Here is a 24,110-nt window from a genome sequence, read left to right on the forward strand (position 1 = left end):
GAAAATCAAGTTAAGCTTATTCATTTCCTCAGCCCCAGAACCATTGAAGCAGGCCCTTCTTCCTTCCCTGCCCATCCCCTGGCTGAGTAAGGTACAATAGACTAGAACAGTAAGGATGTGGCTACAGAGCCACAAGGGCTGCTCCCTCTCCTTTATTTTCTTGAATGCTTTAGATGATCTTTATTCCATCTTTCATTTCATTTCCCATGATTAATCTTTCCTTCATTTTTCGAAGTTAATGAAATATCATATTAATTTATATATCTGTAATACAGGACTTAACCCATACAACAGACATTGATTCCAAAACTAGCCTCCATCCTTAGGGAAAAAATTTTAAATCCTGCCCTTTTCTAATACTCTCTTAAGAATTTCTCCCTGAAAATTCACTCCTAATCTAGGTTTCAAAGGGAGACCAGCTAGCCAGTAGGTGGCTTTTCCTTCAAATTTCAAAGGTTACCAATGATCTCAACTGCCAGTTCTGATAGCCTTGCTCTCCCGGACCTTTCTACAGCTTTTGGCCAAGCTAACCCTGAGCATTCTCCATTACCTTGACAGTTCCTTCCCATATTCCTTTGTTGGCACATCACCCACCTCTCTAAGTCTCTGCAAGTGTGTTCAAGGGTCTCTTCCTGGCCCCTTCCTCTCTATAATCTTTCCCTTGGTGATTTCATCTATTCCTATGGACTTCAATCACCTTTCTGAAGATGGCTCCCTAATCTCTCTTCTAAATTTTATTTCCAAATCTTTAAATTTTTTGCTGTATATCTATAGAGATGTCCTGTCAGTCCTTGCCACCCCACCGCCCAGACCTGTCCTGTTCTAAACTTCTGTTTCTGCTGAGATCTTCATCATCATTTCAAGTCAGGTAGGGTAAGAATCTTGTATTTGGCCACTCCCCACTTTACCTCTCATGTCCAATCAACTACCATGTCTTATCAATTTTATCTCTACATCATCATTCTCTCTCCACTTATTTTTTTAATCAAAATATCAACACCTTTGTTTGGGCCCTCATCATTACTCACCTGGATTATTTTAAAAGTTTCCTAATTTATCTCCCTGGCTCTAGTGTTTGTCATCTCTTATCTATCCTTCATAATATAGCCCAAATAGTTACTGCACTGGTCTGATCATTTCACTTACCTGTTTAAAAATTTTCAGGTAACCCCTGCTATTTCTAGAAGAAAATATAAATTCCTTGGCCTGGCATTTAAGGCCAGATACCCACCATGATATTACTCCTCTTCAGGCACTCTTCTACCCTGCCAAACTGAACCACTAACTATTCTTATTGTGCCTTTCAAAATTCTTCTCTTATTTTTCATGGTTCAATCTCCTCTGTGAAGCATGGTATGCTTCCCCATCCCTACCCCATCTACATTTGCATCCTAGAATCCCCAGCTTCCTCCAAGACTCAGTTCATGTACCACTTTCTGCATGAGGCCTTTCCTGATCTCCTTGGTTCCCCCCTCCAAGGTTATCTTAAAGCTGTTTTAGATGTTTTTGTCTCTATCTGTATGTACACAGCATATAGATACAGCAAAACAAACTTTGTCTCCTCCATCAGAATGTGACATAGAGGGGGCAGCTGGGTAGCTCAGTGGATTGAGAGTCAGGCCTAGAGACGGGAGGTCCTAGGTTCAAAGCCGGCCTCAGATGCTTCCCAGCTGTGTGACCCTGGGCAAGTCACTTGACCCCCATTGCCCACCCTTACCTCTCTCTTCCACCTAGGAGCCAATACACAGAAGTTAAGGGTTTAAAAAAATTTTTTTTAATTAAAAAAAAATAATGTGACATAGAGGGCAAGTGTTGTTTTGCTTTTATCTTTGTACCCACAACACCCAGCATAGGATCTGACAGATCATGAATCCTTAGAAAATGCTTGGTTAATTGGTTTCCCAGAGGTGCCTTTTCTTTCCTCCCTTCAAATCTTCCTAAGCTTCTCTGTCTAGCATCGGTCTCCTTCACTTGGGGCCTGTAGTAGATTTCCTTGTGCCCATCTTTCCCTACCTCAGTAGAATCACTGAAGGAAGGGCTTATCCCTTTTTTATTTTATATACACAGCATAGCACAGATGCTTCTTAATGTTTGTTGAATTAGAACTCCACTTGTTGGGAGAAAGTGGGAAGAAAGATATCTGCAACTGACTAAAAATTAATGAAACAAATCACAACAAAAAAATCTCAACCCTGTTTGATCAAATAAAACAATGATGGTGCGATCACTGATGGCATTGTGTGAACACAGCTGGAGCAGCCCTGCTGGAGCCTGGTGTTCCATTAGCAGGCAAACCCTGGGGAAGCTATCCATCAATCAAGTCATTCTGAGGGACGATACTGACCACAGTCAGGAGCTGCCTGTGATAAGGAAGACTGTAGGGGTTTCCCAAAGGGTGAAGTTCTCCCTATGCGGTGACTCTTCTCTGGAGGCAGGATTGCTTTTCCCATATAACCCTTTTGCTCTTTATTCAACTGTTGTAGCAGATATTCATTGGTTGTAACCAAGGACCTGAATTATAGGAGAAAGACATAATTAATGACATAATATATGCCAGCAAAGGTAAGCCCCTGCTAAAGTCCTCTTCTTACGCTTCCAGGTGTCCCAGGGTCGTTCCCTAAAAGCTATGCAGGCAAATTAAAGCTTACAGATCCCCCTGAACTAGAAAAGCTTTGAGAATGGGCTCAGTGACAGATTTAGAACTGAGTCTTGTCATTGCTTCAAGGCCATAGAGCCCAAATCCCTCATTTTACAATGGAAAAGGAAGCCCAGAGTAGTTAAATTATTTGAAATCATCTCTTCTAATACAAGTTCAATACTCCTTCCACTATGCCTGTGTTTGGAATTATGATAAAATATGATAACAATGTTTAGATGACTTTCTTTTCAGGTACTTTCCTTTCTGGTGGCATATTAAAATCCAAACAGAATTGAAATAAAACTCTAAATTGCACTGACCAATAGGAGATAATGGGTTAAGATTTATAATCTTAGGGAAGCATCTCTCATGTGTCAAAGAAAAATTCAGTATTTTGCATTCAAGGCACATGCCTGATAGACATATTATTAAATTATTCTCATTCTAAACATTCTGTTTAGAGTCAACATGAAAAAATGCTCTAAATCACTATCAAAATTTTTACCTTTAACCAGGAGAAAAGGAAAATTCTTAGAAGTAATGATCAAAGAGGGATTACATGATTTAAGAAAATTATTCCCCAAGGTTTGTTACTTCTCTAAATATCTATTGTTTTGTCTGATGAATCACTATTACTTGAAGTTTATTATGTTTTATTTTACTCTAGAATTATAATGTTGACTATTGATAGTTTTGATTTCTTCTGCTGAAAACTACCTTTATCAACTGAGGAATGGTTCTTATTCTTATAAATTTGGCTGAGTCCTTAAATCTCAGAAGGAGACTTTTATCAGAGAAACATGCTATAAAATTTTTTTCCTCAGTTTCCTGTTTTCCTTCTAATCTTGCCTGCATTGGTTTTGTTTTGTACAAAACCTTTTTAATTTAATGAAGTCAAAATTATTTCCCGTGATCCTATCTTTTATTTGATCATAAATTCTTCTATTATACAAAGATCTGACAGGAAAATTTTTCTATGCTCCCTTAATTTGCTTATATCACATCACCCTTTATGTATAAATCATACACCATTTTGGTCTTATATTAGTATATGGTGTCAGATGTTGGGCTATGCCTAGTTTCTTTCACATCAATTCACAGTTCTACCAACTGTGTATTAGTATCCTCATTTATCCAACTCCCCTCCAACATCTGTCATTTTGCCCTTTTATCATTTTAGCCAATCTGATAGGTATGAGATGATATCTTGGAGTTGTTTGGATTTGCATTTCTCTAATCAATAATGATTTGGAGCATTTTTCATATAGTTATATATAGCTGTGATTTCTTAATCCAAAAACTTCATATCTTTTGACCATTTAGCAATTGGAAATGGCTCATATTCTGATAAATTTGATAAAGTTCTCTGTATATTTTAGAGATGAGGTTTCTATCCAAAAAACTGTCTATAAAATTTCTCCCCAATTTTCTGCTTTCTTTCTAATGTTGGCTACATTAATTTTAGTTGTATCAAACTTTTAAAATTTAAAAAAATCATTCCTTAATATTTCTAACTTTTTGTTCTTCCAGAAGAATCTTGTTATTATTTTTTTTATAGCTCCATAAGATAATTTTTGAATAAGTAAATTAACTTCAGGTAGAAATATCATTTTTATTATGTTGGCTCTGCCTCCCCATGAGCAATAAATATTCCTCCAGTTATTTTTAAAAATCTGTTATTTGTGTGAATTGTTTTGTAATTATGTTCATATAGCTCTTTGGTATGTCTTGAAAGGTATTTTATACTGTTTACAGTTACTTTAAGTGGAATTACTCTATCTTTTTCTGCTGGATTTTGTTAATAATACATAGAAATGCTGATGATTTACTGGAGTTTATTTTATATTCTGCAACTTTGCTAAAGTTGTTTCAACTCGTTTTTTAGTTGATTCTCTAAGTATAGTATCATATAATCTGCAAAGATAGTTTTGTTTCTTTATTGCTTATTCTTATTCGTTCATAGTTTCTTCTTTTTGTTGTTGTGTTATTATTATCATTTTTAGTACTAAATTTAGTGTTATTATTAACATTTTTAGTACTAAATAATAGTGATGATAATGGGCATCCTTGCTTTACTCATGATCTTACTGGGAAGATTTCTAGTTATCCTCATTATTGAAAATGCTTGATCTTGGTTTTAGATAGATACTATTTATTATTTTAAGGAAAGCTCCACTTTGCTTTCTAGTGTTTTTAATAGAAATGAGTGTTATATTGTCAAAGCTCTTCCTATATCTTTTGAGATAGTCATATGTATGTTTATTGATTTTGTTATTTATATGACCAGTTATGCTTTTAGTTTTCCTAATACTGAACTGGCTTTGTATTCCTGTTATGAATCCTACCTGGTCATAGTGAATGATCTTTGTAACATATCACTGTAATCTCCTTACTAATATTTTACTTTTAAAATTTTGCAACAATATTCACTGAGGAAATTGATATAGACTTTTCTTTTTGTTTTTGCTTTTTCTGATTTAGGATTCAAACTATATTTGTGTCACAGAAGAAATTTGGTAGAATTCCCCTTTATCTATTTTTCAAATAATTTTTATCATATTGGAATGAATTCTTTTAAAAATATTTAGTGGAATTCACTTATAAAATTCCAACTGGTCCTGGAGATTTCTTCTTAGAGAGCTCCTTTTTGGCTTTGTTCAATTTTTTTTCTATGATATGGTTATTTAAGTATTCTATTTCCTCTTCTATTAATCTGGGCAATTTATATTTTTGTAAATATTTATCCATTTCACTTAGATTGACATGTTTATTGGCATGTACTGGGTAAAATAGTTCCTAATAATTGCTTTAATTTCATCTTTTCCAATTTCATTATTGGAACTTTCACTTTTTTTATTTTTGAGACTGGTAATTTGGGTTTTTTTAAAATCAAATTAACTTAAGTTTTATTTTATAGCCTTTTAAAAATAAAACCAGTTCATAGTTTATTTATTAGTTCAATTAAAATTTAAAATTTTTTTATTAATCTCTCCTTTGATTTTCAGGATTTCTATTTTAGTGTTTAATTGGGAATTTTTAGCTTGCTATTTTTCTAGGTTTTTTAATTGCATATTCAATTCATTGATCTGTTCTTTCTCTTTTTTATTGATATAAACATTTAGAGATATAAATATCCCCCCCCCAAGTACTAATTTGGCTGTATTGCACAAATTTTGGCATGTGTCTCATTGTTGCCATTATCTTTAATGAAATTATTGTTTCTATTTGTTCCTTGACTCACTCATTCTTTAGTATTAAATTAGTTTCTAATTCTTTTTTTCCAATTTTAATTTGTGTGTCCAAGGCCCTTTATTGAATGTAATTTTTATTGATTATTGTTGTGAAAATATTTGTAAAATGCTTAGCACTGTACCTGGCACATATTAAGTGCTCAATAAATACTTGTTCCTTCCCCTCCTAGATAAGGTGGGGATGGGGTAGATTTAGTGCAGAGCATTTTTCTTCCTAGAAATCTGTTTAAGTACTAATAAGGCTTTCCTCATCCAAGTAAGCCAAAAGATTTGAAAGGACGACTTCAGAGAGGTAAAATTTTATTTAATATTTCTTTTACGTTGAAAACCCTTACCTTACATCTTAGAATCAATACTGTGTTTTGGTTCTCAGGCAGAAGAGAGGTGAGAGCTAGGCAATGGGGATTAACTGACTTGCCCAGGGTCACCCAGCTGGGAAGTGTCTAAGGTCACATTTGAACTCAGGACCTCCCTTCTCTAGACCTGGCTCTCAATCCATTCCATTGAGCCACCCAGCTGCCCCCATTAATATTTCTACAAGTGGGAGTGAGAGAGGCCTTAGTGTGCTATCACACAGGTACATTAGTGCTTTTCCCACTTCCAGTCCCCCCCCCCCAAAGGTACTTTATAATAACAATCACAAGAGCTTATTTTGAAATGCAACACTTATCTTGGAGCTACTCTCATTCATTCTTTCAGCAAATGACCAGTATTCCTTAAGTACTTGCTATCTCTCTTTAAGGCCTTGTGGTGCTAGGTTGCTGGAGATATACAGATGAAGAGAGACACAATTCTTGCCTTTAGGGAGTTTATGATCAGGTGTGCGGCTCATTTTTTACAGCATCCTGTGCTGCCTCACCAAAAGACAGAAGGCCCTCCCTGTCCCTTCAGAAAAGATGGAGCCCTTCTGTACCTCTGACTTTCCTGGAGAAGGCATACTGTTTCTTCGAGTTTCTTTAGCTGGTTAAGTTCCTGATTCAGACAATTCACCTGTAAATTCAGCTGTTGATTTTTACGGAGCAATTCGTCTACAAGGGACATAATGCCTTTGGGTTAGTAGCCTTCTGGCAAATCTAACCATTAGTATGTATATCTAAGGCTCTTCCTGTCTCCAAGATGATAGACTAGAGCCAGGTGGGTCTTAGGAATTAAGTGCCCCCTCCCTTGCTGACCCCCAATCTCCTGGGACTTCCTTCCTTTTAGTTCATGGGGGTAAACTAGTCCTTGACTGCCCTGCCATTCAGTGCTGCGGCCAGTGCACCCACGACCCAGTTCAATGTGCTCTCGAGTTAGCCCATCTTAATGTATGTTTACTGCTTTACCAATACAGATATGAAAAATCACAGGACATCATTTAGGAAGGGATTAGTATTTTAGTTGAAACAGAATAGTTAGAACACATTTAAAAATCTACATACTCTATCTGGCCCTATAGCAGGTGGTGGCAAAGATAGGAATCTGTAAATTAGGTGGATTGAAACATGCTCATATTTGTGACAAATAACACTATGTTGGTTTTGTGAAGATCAAAAACACTTCTGAAAATTAACTGTCTTGGGGCAGCTAGGTGGCATAGTGGATAGAGTAACAGGTCTGGAGCTGGGAGGACCTGGGTTCAAATTTGGCCTCACACACTTCTGAGCTATGTGACCCTGAGCAAGTCATTTAAAACCGGATTGCCTAATTCTTGCTGCTCTTCTGCTTAGAATTGATACTAAGACAGAAGGTAAGGGCTTTTTTTCTTTTTAAGTAACTGTGTCTCCTTCTAAAATCAAATTGTAATACAACGTCAAAGGACCTTACAAAGGATAAAGTTGGATGAAGAGCTCTATGGAAAGTGATACTTGATGAATTCTCTAAGAAATGAAATGTGTGCTGGGGTAGGGGAAGGTAATACTTGTACCTGACCCCTAAATGCTAGGGCTTCTTAAGAGTTAAAACAGCTATGGGAGGGGAGAGGGCCATCGTCTAGAGCAGTGGTTCCCAAAATTTTTTGGCCTACTGCCCCCTTTCCAGAAAAAATATTACTTGGCGCCCCCTGTCCCATACTATCACCACCCCCTAGTTATTCACCACCCCCAAATGCACCTGTGGCCATCACTGCCTTCCTGGATCGCTGCAGCACCCACCAGGGGGCAGTAGCGCCCACTTTGGGAATCACTGATCTAGACACATATATCTGAGTCTGCACAAACATATGGATGGACTTACCATAACTGTGAGACTGGTGCCCACCCACACCAGAATTGGAAGCATTTTCCTCCAACAGCTGTACCTTTTCAGACAAAAAGAGATTTTCCTCCAGTACCCTGACCATCTTTTGCTTCAATGCTTCCTTTAAGGTTAAAAAACAAAAACAGAAACATCTAAAGGGAATGGAATCCTGAGGAATGTTTTCAAAAAACTAAAACTATCTTCACTTATGCAAATCTGCTTCTCTGCATTTTTCTCCCTAGGATACTAAATTCTTAGAAAACATAACTCAAATGTGTCAGCAAACACAGAATCGTAAAGCTGTAAAGCGATCTTCAAAATCACTTACTTCAGCCTCTTTCCCAATGGTTACTTCTCTCTTCTACAATATCTCTGACAAGTAGTTATTCAGATTCTAGCTTGAACAGAGCTGGCAACGAAACATATGACTTTCCATCCCTGAGTCTGTGTCTGGAAATAGGACAATCCAAAGCAATTCTCTAAAGTTCTTACAGTTAAAATCCTCAGAAACTCTGCAGTGACTGAAGACTCCTTGACATTAGAAGATAATGGAGAAAATCCTAGGAAGCCTTAGACATGCAGGTTAGAGTTTGAGGTCTCAACAACTTCACTTGCCATCAGGACTCTTAGATCCACCAGAAGAAGGAAGAACTCAGAGAAGATCTTCCTTTTCCCATGAGACACCAAAACTCAATGCTAAACAACACCCCACTTTTATCACTAGAGGATTTTTCTGCCCTGGCTCAGAGTTGTTGCTGCTTTTGTTGTTTTAAACAACAAATGTAAACAACAAATGTACCTCACCTACCAGGTAGCCTTTGGAAAAGGTTAATATCAGAGATTTAGTCTGATATTGCTCAATGTACTTTTTTTACCTCATAATAACAACTCATAAGTTTTATTAATTCCATTTTTGGTATATGGGTCAATGTGCTTTTTTTTTTTAAACCCTTAACTTCTGTGTATTGGCTCCTAGGTGGAAGAGTGGTAAGGGTGGGCAATGGGGGTCAAGTGACTTGCCCAGGGTCACATAGCTGGGAAGTGGCTGAGGCCGGGTTTGAACCTAGGACCTCCCGTCTCTAGGCCTGACTCTCAATCCACTGAGCTACCCAGCTGCCCCCTCAATGTACTTTTAATAGGAATTTCTAGAACTTCATGGTGATGATTAACTTCAAAAGTAAGGACTGTTCCATGTCTTACACTTTACACTTTGCTAGCAAGGCACTAAAGAGGGATATGAAGTATACCAGATCATTTGGAATACCAGGGAACTGCCCTGCATCCTTTAGATCAAGGTCTCTCCTTCTTGCGGATTTCAGACTTTCTTCAGGCAGTGAGCGGTTCCACTGTTGAGCAGGGTTGGGAACCACCAAGCTCAGAAGCATATCCCGGGCAGAAACTACAGAAAATTAGGGGGAGGAAGACAGATAAAATCTAAAAGCAGCAGTATTGACTTACACTTTCTTAAATAAAGTCATTAAATACATATTCCCTTAAAGATTTAGACTTGGGATTCCAAGACAACTGGGTGGGATGTCTCCTTTTTCCAAGGAAGAACAAAGAGTGAAGAACTTTATAGAGTTTACTTTAAGAGCCCAGATGAGTATAAAGTACTCTCTCACCATTGCCTTACTATCAGGTGGCAAGTAGGAGATATGAGATTGGAACTCAAGCCCTCTGACACAAAACGCAATGCCCTTTTCATTACATTATAGAAACAGAGCAGACTGCTAAAGGGGGAGGAAAACAGAGACCAGCTTTTCTCTCTCTGTGTTTCCCTCTTTGGAGATCAGAAAGAAAATATAAAACTGAAAGTTCACATTGCCCATTTTTACCTAGTGTTTTTCCCAACCCTGAACTCTTGTTAAGTACTGTTTACAAAATAAAAATGTACTGGAAGCCAAAAGAAGAAACCTCAGAAATCAACTGTTCAGTTTCCTCATTCTCACAAACAAGGCCCAAAGCCTAGAAGGATTAAGTGATTTGTTTGAGGACACCTAGCTAGATGATGAATGTTGGAGAAATCTGAAAGACTTAAGAAAAGTCATTTTATAAAAACAACTTTCTGAAGAGTGTTCTAGCTCATCTGGTTCTGTTTTTCACAAACTATAGCCTTTTGTAAGATACCTCAGATTTATTTTAATAAACCTATTGGAGGTACAATAATCCTCATTCTTTCTACTTTCTTAAAATGTCCTATAACATTGAGAGTGGTTAACATACTACTTAACATTTGTATACTTTAACATTTATATAAATTATTTCATTTGAACTCCATAACCAACTTTCTCTATTTTGAAATCTGAAATTTTTGTATATAAACTAGGGATAAACTATAGGTGAGAGCTATAGAAATGAAAACTCTAGGAATAAATAATATTTTCTAACAAGAATATTAGCAGGACCATATGCACTATCTAGATATTGAGGAAAATTCTTGATAACAATTAATAACTGACAATTATATAACATTTTGAATTTCACAAAGTGCTTTTATATATATCATTTTATTTTCTCAATTGCCCTGGGAGTGGACACAAAGCAGATAACATTTTATAGGTGAAGAAAATCAGAAGTCATATAATACATAATTCCCATTCACATAATGTCTCTTTTAAGGTTAACAAAGCATTTTCATCACAACAGCCCTTTGTGGTAGGTGGTATAGACATTATTATATCCACTTTGTAAAAGAGAACTGAAGAGTAGTGATAGTAACAATTATAATAAATATAACAATTATAATAATAAATATAATTATATAATTATAATAATAAATAAATATAACAATTATAATAAAATTATATAGAACTTTAAAAGTTTGCAAACACTTTGCATATGTTATTATCTCATTTAATCTAACAATTGTGCAAAGCAAGTACTATTATTATTGACATTTTACAGATGAAGAAACTGAGGCATGGAGTGATCAAATGAATTGTCCAGGGTCATACATTTATTAAATGTCTGAGGCAACATGTTTTGCCTGGCCACTTCTGGGGGCTTGGGATCTCGGGACCTGGAAGCAGTAACACAAACTACAGTTTGGCAAAAAGTCTTCTTTGTTTGAGGCCAATAAAAATTCCTTCTGGAAAGTAGAGTTTGGAGTTCACTCATGGAGGGGATTGCCCTGCCTGGGACTACTTTCCTGAATGGAATCCTGGATGGCTGTAACCTGGACTCCTACAGCTAAGAATATATAGGTGTTGCAGTTTCCCTATTGCTAGTTGGTTCATTTATGTTTTCTGTTTGTAAGCTAAATTGCTGGGCCTTTGCATAATAATAATAATAAACCTATTTCTTTTTACCTTTTACTTAAAAAATAGTCTGAGGCAAGATTTGAAATTGAGTCTTTCTCACTCATACTTTAGGCCTCTTCTCCATCACAACAACAGGTAGTAGAGAGGTTGTGACTTAGCCATCATCATACTAGCTATTAAATGGCAGACCTTGGTTGCATCTGTTTTTTCTGACTTTTATTTTGTTTACTATTTTACCTTTACCTCTAACTTTTGTAGAGGAAGAAAACTATGAGAGAAACTCAGATTTGTTGATTGGTGAAAATTATAAAAACAAACTTTCTTTGGATTACAAAACTTTCTTTGGATTTCTTTGGATAACAAAAAATCTTAAGAGTTCATTGAATCCTTAGGGATTAACAGTTCCTCTTCAGTGGAGGCTCAGGTCCAGGTTGGGGTTGGCATTGGTAGCTTCTCTCATACCTCCCAACTTTTGAGGTCTATGTACAAGAATCCTGTCTACAATATAATCCATAAGGGATCATCCAACCTTTTCCTCCTCCAGGAGTTGCACCCTCTTCCTTCTTTTGGTAAGTATTTGTTGTGGGAAAGTTTTTCCTTACAGAAGCTTCTACAGAGTTAAAGTTGTTAAAGCTCAAAACTTTATGAAGGCTTTTGGGACACCCAGTGACATCTTCGCCTACTGCACCCAATTTTACTCTCTAGAGATAAAGGATTTTCAATCCCTTTTCTATAGGAGTTATCATATCCCCACTAAGTCTTCCCTTGTCTAAGCTGAACAAGCTAGGCTACCCCTCACACCATCCTCCAGCACAAAGCAATGATCTCTGAGGCTTTTCACCACTCTGGCTGCCCCTCCTGCTTCCTTCATAAAGGAAAATCTTTCTAAAATGTGGCACCCAGAATGAAACATATTTGGGCTGAGTCAAGCATCACTACTAACTCCTTAGGCCTACTTAACTTACCCAAAGCTACATTAACTTTGGGGGCTGCCATATCCCATATTGACCCACTCTGGGGTCTGTAGTTCACTCAACCTTCCTCCTAGAGGCTTTTCAAATCCCCTGCTGATGTGGGTGAGGAGGAGAAAGCATGTGGTACATGGGCACTTGGGTTCTCCTGGAAACAGCTCAGAAGCAAGAGTGGAGTCATTCTTGGAATAAGAAAAAGGAAAAGAGAGGAACTCACCCAGGAACTTCTTGTTGAGAAGCAGAGACCCTGAGCCATTCCAGTGCTTGTCCACTAGCTCTAGTAACTGTTGGAGTACCCCAACCACGTGGGAAGTCCTGGCAGTGGGAGGGGGACTATGGTTTCCTTGCAAACCAAGCAAACTGCCCAGGTCACTAGAGAGAAGCTCAAGAAAGGAAGAAAGCATACCAACCAACGTCATTATTACTCAGGAAGTGTAGTAAGAACCCAGAAATCAAAGTAGTATCACCACAGACTGTGGCCTTAATTTTCAAATCAAGATTAATTATATTCTAATATGTTATATTATAATTACATATTATTAATCAGCAAATTAAATATATACTAAATTTAAAAAGTAAAAAAATTTACTAAAGTAAAATATATAATTATATCATAATTATAATAGCTCAGGTAAACACAAGAATCAACTCTTCCAAGGAGAGATACAAAGATCCAATTCAGTATCTGCTATCACTGATATCTCTGGATATTTTTCAGGAAAAAATTCTCTCTCTTCAATATTCCGTGCTGCCTGCCTGTTCTGATCTGTGGCTGACCAGCCCCATAAATTTTTCAATAATATGATACTTTTGTTCTTAAAACTATAGATTATAAGTTCTATCTAAACCTGGTATATCTAAAAAATCAAGTAGGAAGACATCTACAATGATTGTACAAAAATTACATTTCATAATAATTAAAGTTTGCAAAGCACTTTTATTGCATTAAGCTTGCCTAAGAAGTTACTGTCAGCATCATTATTATTATGGTAATGAGAAAATTTGAAAAGTTATTGACTTATAGAGGGTGTCATTCACTCAGTGTCAGAGTCAGTCATGAACTCCCCACTCCAATTCCAGGGCTCTTTCCATTCCACCTGCCTCCCTCCTCATGCTATTTTGCATCCATGATCTTGATCTGCACATTTATTCATTATTTCAGCAAATAATTCTTGAGCACCATTTTTAAAGAAAGTGTATATCACACCAAGAAATGAGAGGAGAAACGAAGAAGAAGTCATAGTCTCTCTCTGTCCTTGAGAAGTGCAAGATCTGTTGGAAGTCAAGGCAAAACACATATGAAAAGAGAACAGCATACAGCTGAGTCTCAAATAAGCAGCAAAAGAGAAGTGTTGCAGGAATTTAGAGGAGGGAGACATTTCTGTGTTTTGGAACACTCACAGAAAATTGGAAGAAGTGGGACTTAAAATTCCCCTTGAAGAATGTGGAAGGATGAGAGTAAGGCTGAGGGTATGAGGAACTGAACTATAAGCAAGGAAATGTAAGGAAAGTACATTGTGGGAAAAGAATATAGACCTGAGGGTTTATACTGAAAAAGAGGAAGACACAATATTGGAAAAGTGGGTTAAGGTCTGACTACTGAGGGCCTTGAGTACCACACTCAGATGTGTGGCTATAAAAGAGATTTGACAGTGAAGTGAAATTGAGACAAGCCTTCTGAAGAGGGGGAAAAAAGAAGTCAAGCAATCTAGGAAGTGGGCTCCAGAACTAGTGACATTTTCAACTTGGGTTCTGTGTTAGAGAGCAGTAGGAAAAGAAATAGGCAAGAAAATACATGGTAGCATGTCTCATAAGCCAATCTGATATATGTGGGGTGGTACACATCAGAAGTGTTTTAGTTTGCATTTCTTTAATCAACTGTGACTTAGAATATTTTTTTTCATATAACTATAGATAACTCTGATTCATCTGAAACTGTTGGTTCATATCCTTTACCCATTTTGTCAGTTGGGGAATGAGGTATTTTTATACATTTTTTTCAGTTCTCATATATTTGAGAGATGAGGTCTTTATCAGGGGAACTTGCTGTAAAACTTTTTTCATTGTTACGATTACTAACTGTGCATTTTCCTCCATTTTTTCTCCTGTTTTTCCTACTCTCTCTTCTTTCACTCTGTTCATCCTTAAAAGTGTTTTGCTTTTCTCTTTGTGTGTTGGTAAAGAATTGGAAATTGAGAGGATTTCCATCAGTTGAGGAATATCTGAACAAATTGTGGTATATATTGGTGATAGAATATTATTTGTGCTATGAGAAATAAGCAAGATACTTTCAGAAAAAGCTGGGAAAATCTACATGAACTGATGCAGAGTGAAATGAGCAGAACTAGGAGAACATTGTACCTATATATAGTAACAGCAATATTGCCTGATTATCAACTGTGAAAATTTGGCTACCCTCAGCAATTCAATGATCTGGGACAATTCTGAAGGACATATGACAGGGGATACTATTCACCTCTAGTGGAAGGTCTGTTGGAGTCAAATGAATGTGGATCAAAGCATACTATCTTTCACAGCAGTGTATTTATAGTTTTATTTTAGGTTTGAGTTTTATATGAGTGTGCTCTTACAACAATGGAAGTGTTTTGTGTCATAATATATGTATGACACAAATTAAATTGCTTACCATCTCTGAGTGGGGGATGGGGGGAAGGGAAGGCAGGAAGAAAGATAGTTTGGATCTTACAATTTTGAAAAACGTATGTTGAAAAGTATCATTGCATGTAATTGGGAAAATAAAATATCATTGAATTAAAACATTAAAAAAAGAAAATGATAAAAAGAAGTGCTTTGCTTCCAATCATTGCCTCTCCTAATTTGCCCTCCCTTCTATCAGCTCCCACACCCTTCTCTTATTTCCATTCCCTCCTACTTTCCTATAAGGTAAGAGAAATTTCTATACCCAAATGAATGTGAATGTTATTCCCTTTTTGAGCTAATTTCAATGAGTATGGTTCAAATGCTTTCCCCTTAGTTACTCCCATCTTCCCCTCCACTGTAAAAGCTCTTTCTACCTCTTTTATGTGAGATAATTTACCTCATTCTACCTATTCTTTCTTCCTTCTTCAGTGCATTCCTCTTTCTGACTCCTTAATTTTATGTTTTTAGATATCATCCCATCATATTCAACTCACACTCAATGTCCTTTGTCTAAGTATACTTCTAACTGCCCTAAGAATGAAAAAGTTCTTAGGAATTACAAGAATCATCTTCCCATGTAGGAATATAAACAGTTTAACCTTAATCAATCTCTTATAATTTTTCTTTTCTATTTATCTTTTTATGCTTCTCTTGAGTCTTGTATTTGAAAGGCAAATTTTCTATTCAACTCTACTCTTTTCATCAGGAAATACTTAAAAGCCCTCTATTTCACTGAATATCCATTTTCCCCCTGAAAGATGATACTCAGTTTTTCTGGGGAGGTGATTCTTGGTTTTAATCCTAGCTCCTTTGCCCTTCAGAATATCATATCCAAGCCTTCTGATCTTAAATGTAGAAGTTTCTAAATCTTATGTTATCCTGACTGTAGTTCCATGATAATTGATTTTTTTTAGGTGTTTTGATTTTTAATTGGGGGTTTTGGGGGTTTTTTATTTGTCTGTTTTTTGGCTGCTTGCAATATTTTCTCCTTAATTTAGGGGCTCTGGAATTTGGTGATAATGTTTTGGGAGTTTTAACTTTAAGATCACTTTCAGAAGGTGATTGGTGGTGGATCCTCTCAAATTTCTATTTTGCTTTCTGGTTTTAGAATATCAGGGCAGGTTTCCTTGATAATTTCTTGAAAGTGATGTATAGGTTCTTTTTTGTAACAGCTTTCATGTAGTCCAAAATCATTCTTAAATCCTCTCTCCCAGATCTATTTTCCAGGTCAATTGTTTTCCAATGAGATATGTCACATTTTCATTCTTCTGATTTTGTCTTATTATTTCTTGATATCCCATGGAGTCATTAGCTTTCAGCTGCCCAATTCTACTTTTATGGATTTCTCTTCAGTGCATTTTAAAGTATCTTTTTCCATGTGGCCAATTTTTAAGAAATTCTTCTCTTTGGTGGATTTTTGTGCCTCTTTCCCCATTTGGCCTCTTCTCTAAGATGTTATTTTCTTCAGTATCTTTTTGTGCCTCCTTTATTTACCAAACTGTCAACTATTTTTCCATGGTTTCCTTGCATCACTGATTTTTTTTCCAATTTTCCTTTATTTATTTTTAAATTCTTTTTGAGCTCTTCCAGTGTGGGAGGCTAATAAGAGAAACAGAGTCTTAAACAGATGAAAATCTGAGACTCCTTCTTTTGACCCCTTTTATGATCCACACCTTTTCTTATTGAAAAACATTATAGCTTCTAGGAAAACTTTAAGTTCTTAGTAAACCAGCACTTAATGAGTTAACAGCCTTTTTCACTCATCAGAGTAAAGCTGCAGCTGGCCTGGTATAGCCAAGGCCAAAACATTAGCAGGGGCAATTCAACCCTGAGAAAAATATTCCCCAACTTGGCTTTCTGATAAGAACTTAGTCAAAATTCAGCCTTGGCCTTGTTCTACTCTGAAACCAATGTTTTGTGTTTTGATATGACACATAATTTGTAACTTCTGTGCATCTGCGAAGTTTCGGGGGGGTTCTTTTGTGTGAAATGAGTCTTTAAATATAATAAACTCCAGGCTCCTGTTTCCAGCAATTCTTTTTAGGCTTGAGAGCAATTCATATTTTTTTGAGGTCATGGGTGTAGATATTTTGGCTTTTTGTCTTCTTCTGAGTTTGTGTTTTGATTTTCCATGTTACTATAATAATTTTGTATGGTCAGCTTTTTTTGCTTACTTATTATATTTTATTGTTTTTATGGTTTGCTCATTTCTTGACTTTTAAAAATGTATAAACTATTAAAGTTGGGCTTGTTCTGGGGTAGAAGGGATACTGTCCCAAGCTTTATTTTTTGTGCAGTTGCCTTCAGAGTTAGTTTTGGGAGTCTGTAAGTTTTTAATTCTTCCAAGGTGGTATGATCCCCACAGCATTCCTCTTTTTCCTGGACCTGTGACAAGGGTTTCTGGCTCCCCTATGGCCATAGGCTTTAGTGTGCTAGTGCTACTTTTCATTCAGACTATAACTCATGTATAGGTAAGGCAACAAAGTCCTGCACCACGTCCCAGCAAAAGGATCCATAATCTCCTTCTGATCAGTTGTCTAACCTCTTTACTACCTGTGGGCTGAGAGCTCCCAGAAGCCACTGCTGCTAATTTAGTTGCCACCAATGCCTTTTTGCTGGCTTGCTGAGGGGCAGCTTGCCCTGACTGGTTCTGCTCTCAACTGCAGTTGATAGATAGAAAATTGTTTCATTCTGTCCTTTTGTAGGTTATGATACTCCAGAATTTGTTTTGAGACATTATTCTAAAGTTGTCAGTAGGGGAACTTGGGAGAGTTCAGGCAAGTGTCTGCTTTTCTGTCACCATCTCTCAGCCTTCTCTTAGTCTCCTCCTTTATTGGATTCTCTTGCTAACAGTAACTATCCCCCAAGGGTCTGTCTCAGGGACTTCTCTTTCTTTTAATTTTGCTTGATATTCTCATTAGCTCTCATGGAATCAATGATCATTTCTCTACAACTGATCTTAAATTTGCTTAATCCTGCTCCTGACCTCTAGAGTCTTACATCTCCAATTGCCGATTGCACATCTTGTCAAACTATATTGCTCAGTAAATATCTTAAACTCAATATGCCCCAAACTGGCCCCATTATCTCCATACCTCACCACCTAACCCATCTAGAGTCTCGCCTCTTCCTTAGCTACTATGAAGGGGATCCACTATGCTAGTCACCCAGGTTCACATCTGTTGTGAGGAAGTTTAATAAATTATTATTTAGGAGACTTAGCAGGTAGACCTGAAGGATTCTAAATGGAATGGGGAAGCAGGAAGTGTGGCTTCTCTCTCTCTGAGATGGACTCCGTGGTGGTTGGGGACAAGTTGTAACTGATCCTGGGAGACACCTCAGAGAAAGCAGAGTTTGTACCCTGATTTCCTGATATCTGGAAGGAAGATTTTGCCTGTGGGAGGTTAGGTAGAGACTATAAAATCTAAACCTGAGTTGCTGGTCAGCTCAGGTTGGCTTAGCTCCCTGACTTACCCAATTGAAGGAGTACTGGCTGAAGACCTGGGAAAGCTGTACCATCACTGGAGTGTGTCAGGACTTTGCTGTGAGGATACACACTTCAGTCCTGTTATTCTTTGGGCCCTGTCTTGCTTTGGTTCTCAGTTCAGTGTATATAAGTCCCTCCCCTGACCCTGTGGTTTGCCCATAAACTGGTAGAATAAAAACCCCTTCTCCCTTCTTTAGACTATAGTTTCCTTAAATTAAACTTGTTAATAAGCCCTCTTGTCATTTACTTGCTGGTTTCACAGACTCCCTGTTTAGGTAGAGCAGGGTGATAGTTAAGGCCTAACTGTCACTTTTGTCAACTGTCATTTCCAAAAAGCTAAACCCAGTTTCCCTAACTTGTTTGGTCCCAGACTACTGTCCATTCCCTGTCTCCTACTCACCCCTTCTGAACCCAGATAAATATTTAAGTTAACTTCCCTTGGTTTTCCCCATAAGACAACTGAAGTATCATATTCAACTTCTAATTTCTCACTCACTCCTTAAGTCTAATTGGTTGCCAAATCCTGTCAATTCTACTCCAATACCTTTTGAATAGAATCTCTTCTCTCTTCGGACATTGCCACAACCTTGGCATAGGAACAAGTCCTAATTATTTTATACCTGGATAATACAGTAGCTTTCTGGGTGGTGTCTCTGCTTTAATTCTTTCTTCACTTTGATTCATCCTCCAACTCAAGCTATCCATGATCTTCCTAAAGTGTAAGTCTGACCATGTAACTCCTACATCTATTCAATTAACTCTAGCAGTTCCCTATCACATCCAGAATCACGCACAAAATCCTCTGTTTGGCTTTTAAAACTTTTCATAACATTATCCCTTCTTACCTTTACAGTCTTCTTTCACCTTACTTCCTTCCACATTCTCTATAACAGTGATAGCAGACCTTTTAGAGACCAAGTTCAGCATTCCCATTGGGCTGCTGGGCAGAAGGGCAGGTGATATGAGAAATGTACTCGGGCTCATGTGGAGAGGGTGAAGGGAGCAGCCCCCTCCAGCATGCATGCCATAGATTGGCCAACATGACTATGATTTAGTGACACTGGTCTTCAAGATATTCCAACTCCTCAATCCACACATTTTTTAAAAACCTTTACTTTTCTTATTAGAATCATTTTGTTTTGGTTTGGTTTCAAGACAAAAGAAAGCTAAGGGTGAGACAATGAGAGTTAAGTGATTTGTCAAGGGTCACAAAGCTAGGAAGTGTCTGAGGCCAAATTTGAACATAGGACCTTCCCCTCTCCTTCTAGTCAGAGACTACATGGAGAAATATGATTCATAAACAGACAAGTACAAAAGAAGGTAGAAAATGTGGGAGTAAAGAAGAGACCCAAAAAATGCTCTGAGGGAAATATAAAGAGAGAGACAATGCTAAAGCAGTTGGAGAGAATCAAGAAGTGTTACAGGATAGTGGCATCTAAACTAAGTCTGGAAGAGAAGAGTTCTGAAAGGTAGCGATAGGGGGAATATTTATCCTTGGCATGAGCAAATGCACAAAGGTCAGAGTTGATTATAAATTTAGAGCTAGAGTTGATCTTCAAAATCATTCAGTCAAGCCCCATGTACAGATGAGGACACTGAGACACAGTGACTTGCCCAAAGGTCACATAGGTATTGGTGATAAAGATTGGATTTGAACTCATATGAGAGAAAGCATGTCAAATTCAGGTCTGTCAAATTCCAGTTTCAATGGAACAGTTAGTGAAATAATGAGAAATAAGGCTGAAAAGATAGTTTAGGACTGAGGTTTGGAAGGTCTTAAATACCAGGCTAAAAAGTGTTATCTACTGAAAAACTGAAGTAGAGTGGCATGGGAATGTTATATGCCATAGAAGAGAATGTTGGCAGTTACACAAAGACTAGCCTAGAGATAAGCAAGTCTGGAGTTTAATAGGGGCATTAAATTGAAAAAATTTGTGCAACATAATAATTTGCTACAGGACTTCTGGGTTAAGATGGCTGTAGAGTAGAAGCAGACAGCTTAACTCTTCTAACCAACTCATACATGGTACCTCAAAAAGAAACAAAAACCAAATCCAGATGAATGAAGGGACCCCACAATAGGGCGCAGCATTGAAGGCCCCTGGGATTTGAGCATTTCTATGCTATAAGGGGGTGAAATAGCTCCCAATAAAATGCGAACTGATAAACACTCCCCCATCCCCAGCCCACCTACAGTCCGTCCCAGAGCCAGCGCACAAGAGTTAGAGCAAGCATGGGGCATTCACTAAGTTCTTGGTACCTAACTGGGACCACCAAGGGCTTGCTCCTGAGAGCAGCAAGACTTAAGACTCCAAAAGGCTAAAGAACACAGACTTTGAGCATGGACCTTGAGCCGTAGGGTGAAAGACAGTGAAAGCAGCATGCACTGAGACTCATAAAGGAGCCTTGGGCAGAGGAGCCAGTGTGGGGCAATATCTGGAGTCCTGGCAGCTGACTGAGACCACCAAGAGGATTGATCCTGAGAACAGCTAGACTTGAGACTCCAGGAGCCCAAAAAGCACAGACTTTGGGCAGGAGGATATAGCTAAGAGGGGTGGCACTGCACTGTGGCTCCTAAAGTAGCCTCAGGAAAAAACTGCTCCATAGCTCTATACACAGAGAGTGTGCCCACCTCACCCAGACTTCTGACTGAGAAGGAAAAATCAGCATAATAATGGCAAGCAATGCCCAAGAAGTAACCAAGAGAAAGAACAAGAAGAAAGCATTAACACTCGGTAACTTTTACATAGAAAAAATCCAGACAACAGAACAGACAGCAGAGGAGGGCAAACAAGTAAACACATCCAAACATTCCCCCAAAAATGAAAATTGGTCACAAGCTCTTGAAGAGTTCAAAACTGAGATCGTGAGGAAGATGGAAGAGATTTAGCAAGAAAAGTGGGAAATAGCTCAAAAGGAAATTAACAGTTTCAAAGACAGAAACTCCCAATTAGAGAAAGATGCCCCCAAATCCAATGAAATGATAAGCAAATTGGAGACCTAAATTAAACAGCAGGAAAACAAGATAGACCAAATCAAAAAGGAAAATCAAAAGATCATAGTAGAAAACCAGTCTCTAAAGACCAGAATCAGGCAAGTAGAAGCCAATGATCTTCCAAGACAGCAAGAACTAATAAAACAAAGTCAAAAGAATGACAAAATAGAAGGAAACATGAAATATCTCACTGAGAGAATGACAGATCAAGAAAACAGGTCTAAAGAGACAATTTGAGAACCATTGGTCTACCTGAAAAACCAGAAATTAATAGAAATTTGGATACCATACTACAAGAAATTATCCAAGAAAACTGCCCTGATGTTCTTCAACAAGAGGGAAAAATAGACATTGAAAGGATCCATAGAACACCTTCTACACTAAAACCTCAAAATTCAACCCCCAGGAATACAATTGCCAAATTCAAGAGTTTCCAAGTTAAGGAAAAAATATTATAAGAAGCCAGATAGAGATAATTCAGATATCAAGGAATACCAATCAGGATTATACAATGGCACAAGGATTGGAATATGATATTCAGAAAGGCAAGAGAATTGGGTCTACAACCAAGGATCACCTACCCATCAAAACTGACTATATACTTCCAGGAGAAACTATGGGCATTCAACAAGATAGAAGATTTCCAAGTATTTGTAAAGAAGAGACCAGAACTAAATGGAAAGTTTGATATCCAACCACAAAAAATCAAGAGAAACATGAAAAGGTAAATAAGAAAGAGAGGGGAAAGAAAGAAACCTCTTGTTTTTAAATGTGTGTCTTTAAGGACTTCAATAAGATCAAATTATTAGTATTCCTATATGGAGAAATGTTATATGTAATTCTCAAAAATTGTACTCACTATTATAGTAATTAGAAGAATTATTCATAGGGTGAGGTTGGCATACTAAATGGTCTATGGGGAAAAAAGCAGGGGGGGAATAGAAGAGGGCACCAAGAGAAACTTGAATGAATAAGAAAAACAGGATAATCTATACCACACAAAGAGGGCATGGGAAGGGGAGAGGATGAATACCATTATAAGAAGGAAAGGAAGAGAATGTTAATAGGAAATACTTAAACCTTACTCTCAGTGGAATTAATCCAGAAAGGGAAGAATAGCTAGATCCATTGGGATGTCAAATTCTATCTTACCCTACAAAGAAAGTCAGAAGGGATAAACAAAGGGGGCTGGGGGGGGGGTTCAAAACAGGAGGGGAAGAGAGGGGGGAGGGAATTCATTAGGCCTTAAAAAATAAGTGGGGAACAAAAACGAAGGGGGTGGAAAGGGAAGTAAACTAAGGGAAAGGACAAGGGGACTGATTTAAAACAAACTACTCATTTAAAAGGAAATAGCATAAGAAGGAAGGGCAGGACAAGGAGAGGGAATCAAAATGTCTGGAAATACACAGTTGATAATTATAACTCTGAATGTGAATGGAATGAACTCGCCCATAAAACAGAAGCAAATAGCAGAGTGGATTAGAAACCAAAATCCTACTATATGTTTTCTATAAGAAACACGCGTGATACAGGCAGACCTACATAGAATAAAAATAAAAGGCTGGAGCAAAATCTATTGGGCTTCAACTGAGAAAAAGAAGGCAAAGAAGTTGCAATCATGATTTCTGACAAAGCCAAAGTAAAAACAGATTTGGTTAAAAGAGATAGGGAAGGTAATACATCCAGATAAAAGGCAGTATAGACAATGAAGAAAAGCAGTACTCAACATGTATGCACCAAATGGTATAGCATCCAAATTTCTAAAGGAGAAACTGGCAGAGATCTAGGAGGAAATAGATAGTATAAACTATATATATATATATATATATATATATATATATATATATATAGTGTGTGTGTGTGTGTGTGTGTATTAGATAGTAAAACTTATACTAGTGGGAGATCTAAATCTCCCTCTATCAGATCTAGATAAATCAGATCTAGATAAATCAAACCAAAAAATGAATAAGAGATAAGAGAGGTGGATGAAATCCTAGAAAAATTAGAGTTAATATATATGTAGAGAAAAATAAATAGGGGCAGAGAGGAATGCATCTTCTTTTCAGCTACACATGGTACGTTCACAAAGGTTGACCATGTACTAAGGCATAGAAGAAGCATGGGAAACAAATGCAAAAGAGCAGAAATAATGAATGTAACTTTTTCAGATCACAATGCAATAAAAATAGTAATTAGTAAAGGCACATGGATAGGCAAATCAAAAATTAATTGGAAATTAAATAATATGATTCTCCAAAATCAGTTAAAGAACAAATCATAGAAACAATCAATAATTTCATAGAAGAGAATGATAATGATGAAACATCCTACCAAAATCTATGGGATGCAGCTAACACAATACTCAGGGGGAAATTTATAACCTTGAGTGCATATATTAACAAATTAGGGAGGGCAAAGATCAATGAACTGGGCATCCAAATCAAAAAACTAGAAAGGGGACAAATTAAAAATCCCCAGTTAAAAAGTAAATTAGAGACTATACAAATTAAAGTAGAAATTAATAAAATTGAAAGTAAAAGAACTATTGAAGTAATAAATAAGACTAGAAGCTGGTACTTTGAAAAAACAAATAAAATTGACAAAGTATTGGTAAATCTAATTAAAAAAAAGGA

At 37.1% G+C, this 24,110-nt stretch overlaps 1 protein-coding gene across 1 annotated transcript in view; it reads right to left on the bottom strand.

Moving 5' to 3' along the window:
- LRRC36 (leucine rich repeat containing 36) overlaps positions 1–24,110 on the bottom strand; it is a 68,499-nt gene that overhangs the window by 79 nt on the left and 44,310 nt on the right. Inside the window, exons 10-14 of the mRNA XM_044660588.1 lie at positions 12,552–12,717; positions 9,351–9,502; positions 8,101–8,224; positions 6,803–6,917; positions 2,345–2,511 (exon numbers count right to left, since the gene is read on the bottom strand). Of these exons, the coding sequence (XP_044516523.1) occupies positions 2,345–2,511; positions 6,803–6,917; positions 8,101–8,224; positions 9,351–9,502; positions 12,552–12,717 (724 nt within the window). The remainder of the gene's footprint in view (positions 1–2,344; positions 2,512–6,802; positions 6,918–8,100; positions 8,225–9,350; positions 9,503–12,551; positions 12,718–24,110) is intronic.

This window comes from Gracilinanus agilis, chromosome 2 (assembly GCF_016433145.1).
Source record: "Gracilinanus agilis isolate LMUSP501 chromosome 2, AgileGrace, whole genome shotgun sequence".
Taxonomy (NCBI): Eukaryota; Metazoa; Chordata; class Mammalia; order Didelphimorphia; family Didelphidae; genus Gracilinanus; species Gracilinanus agilis.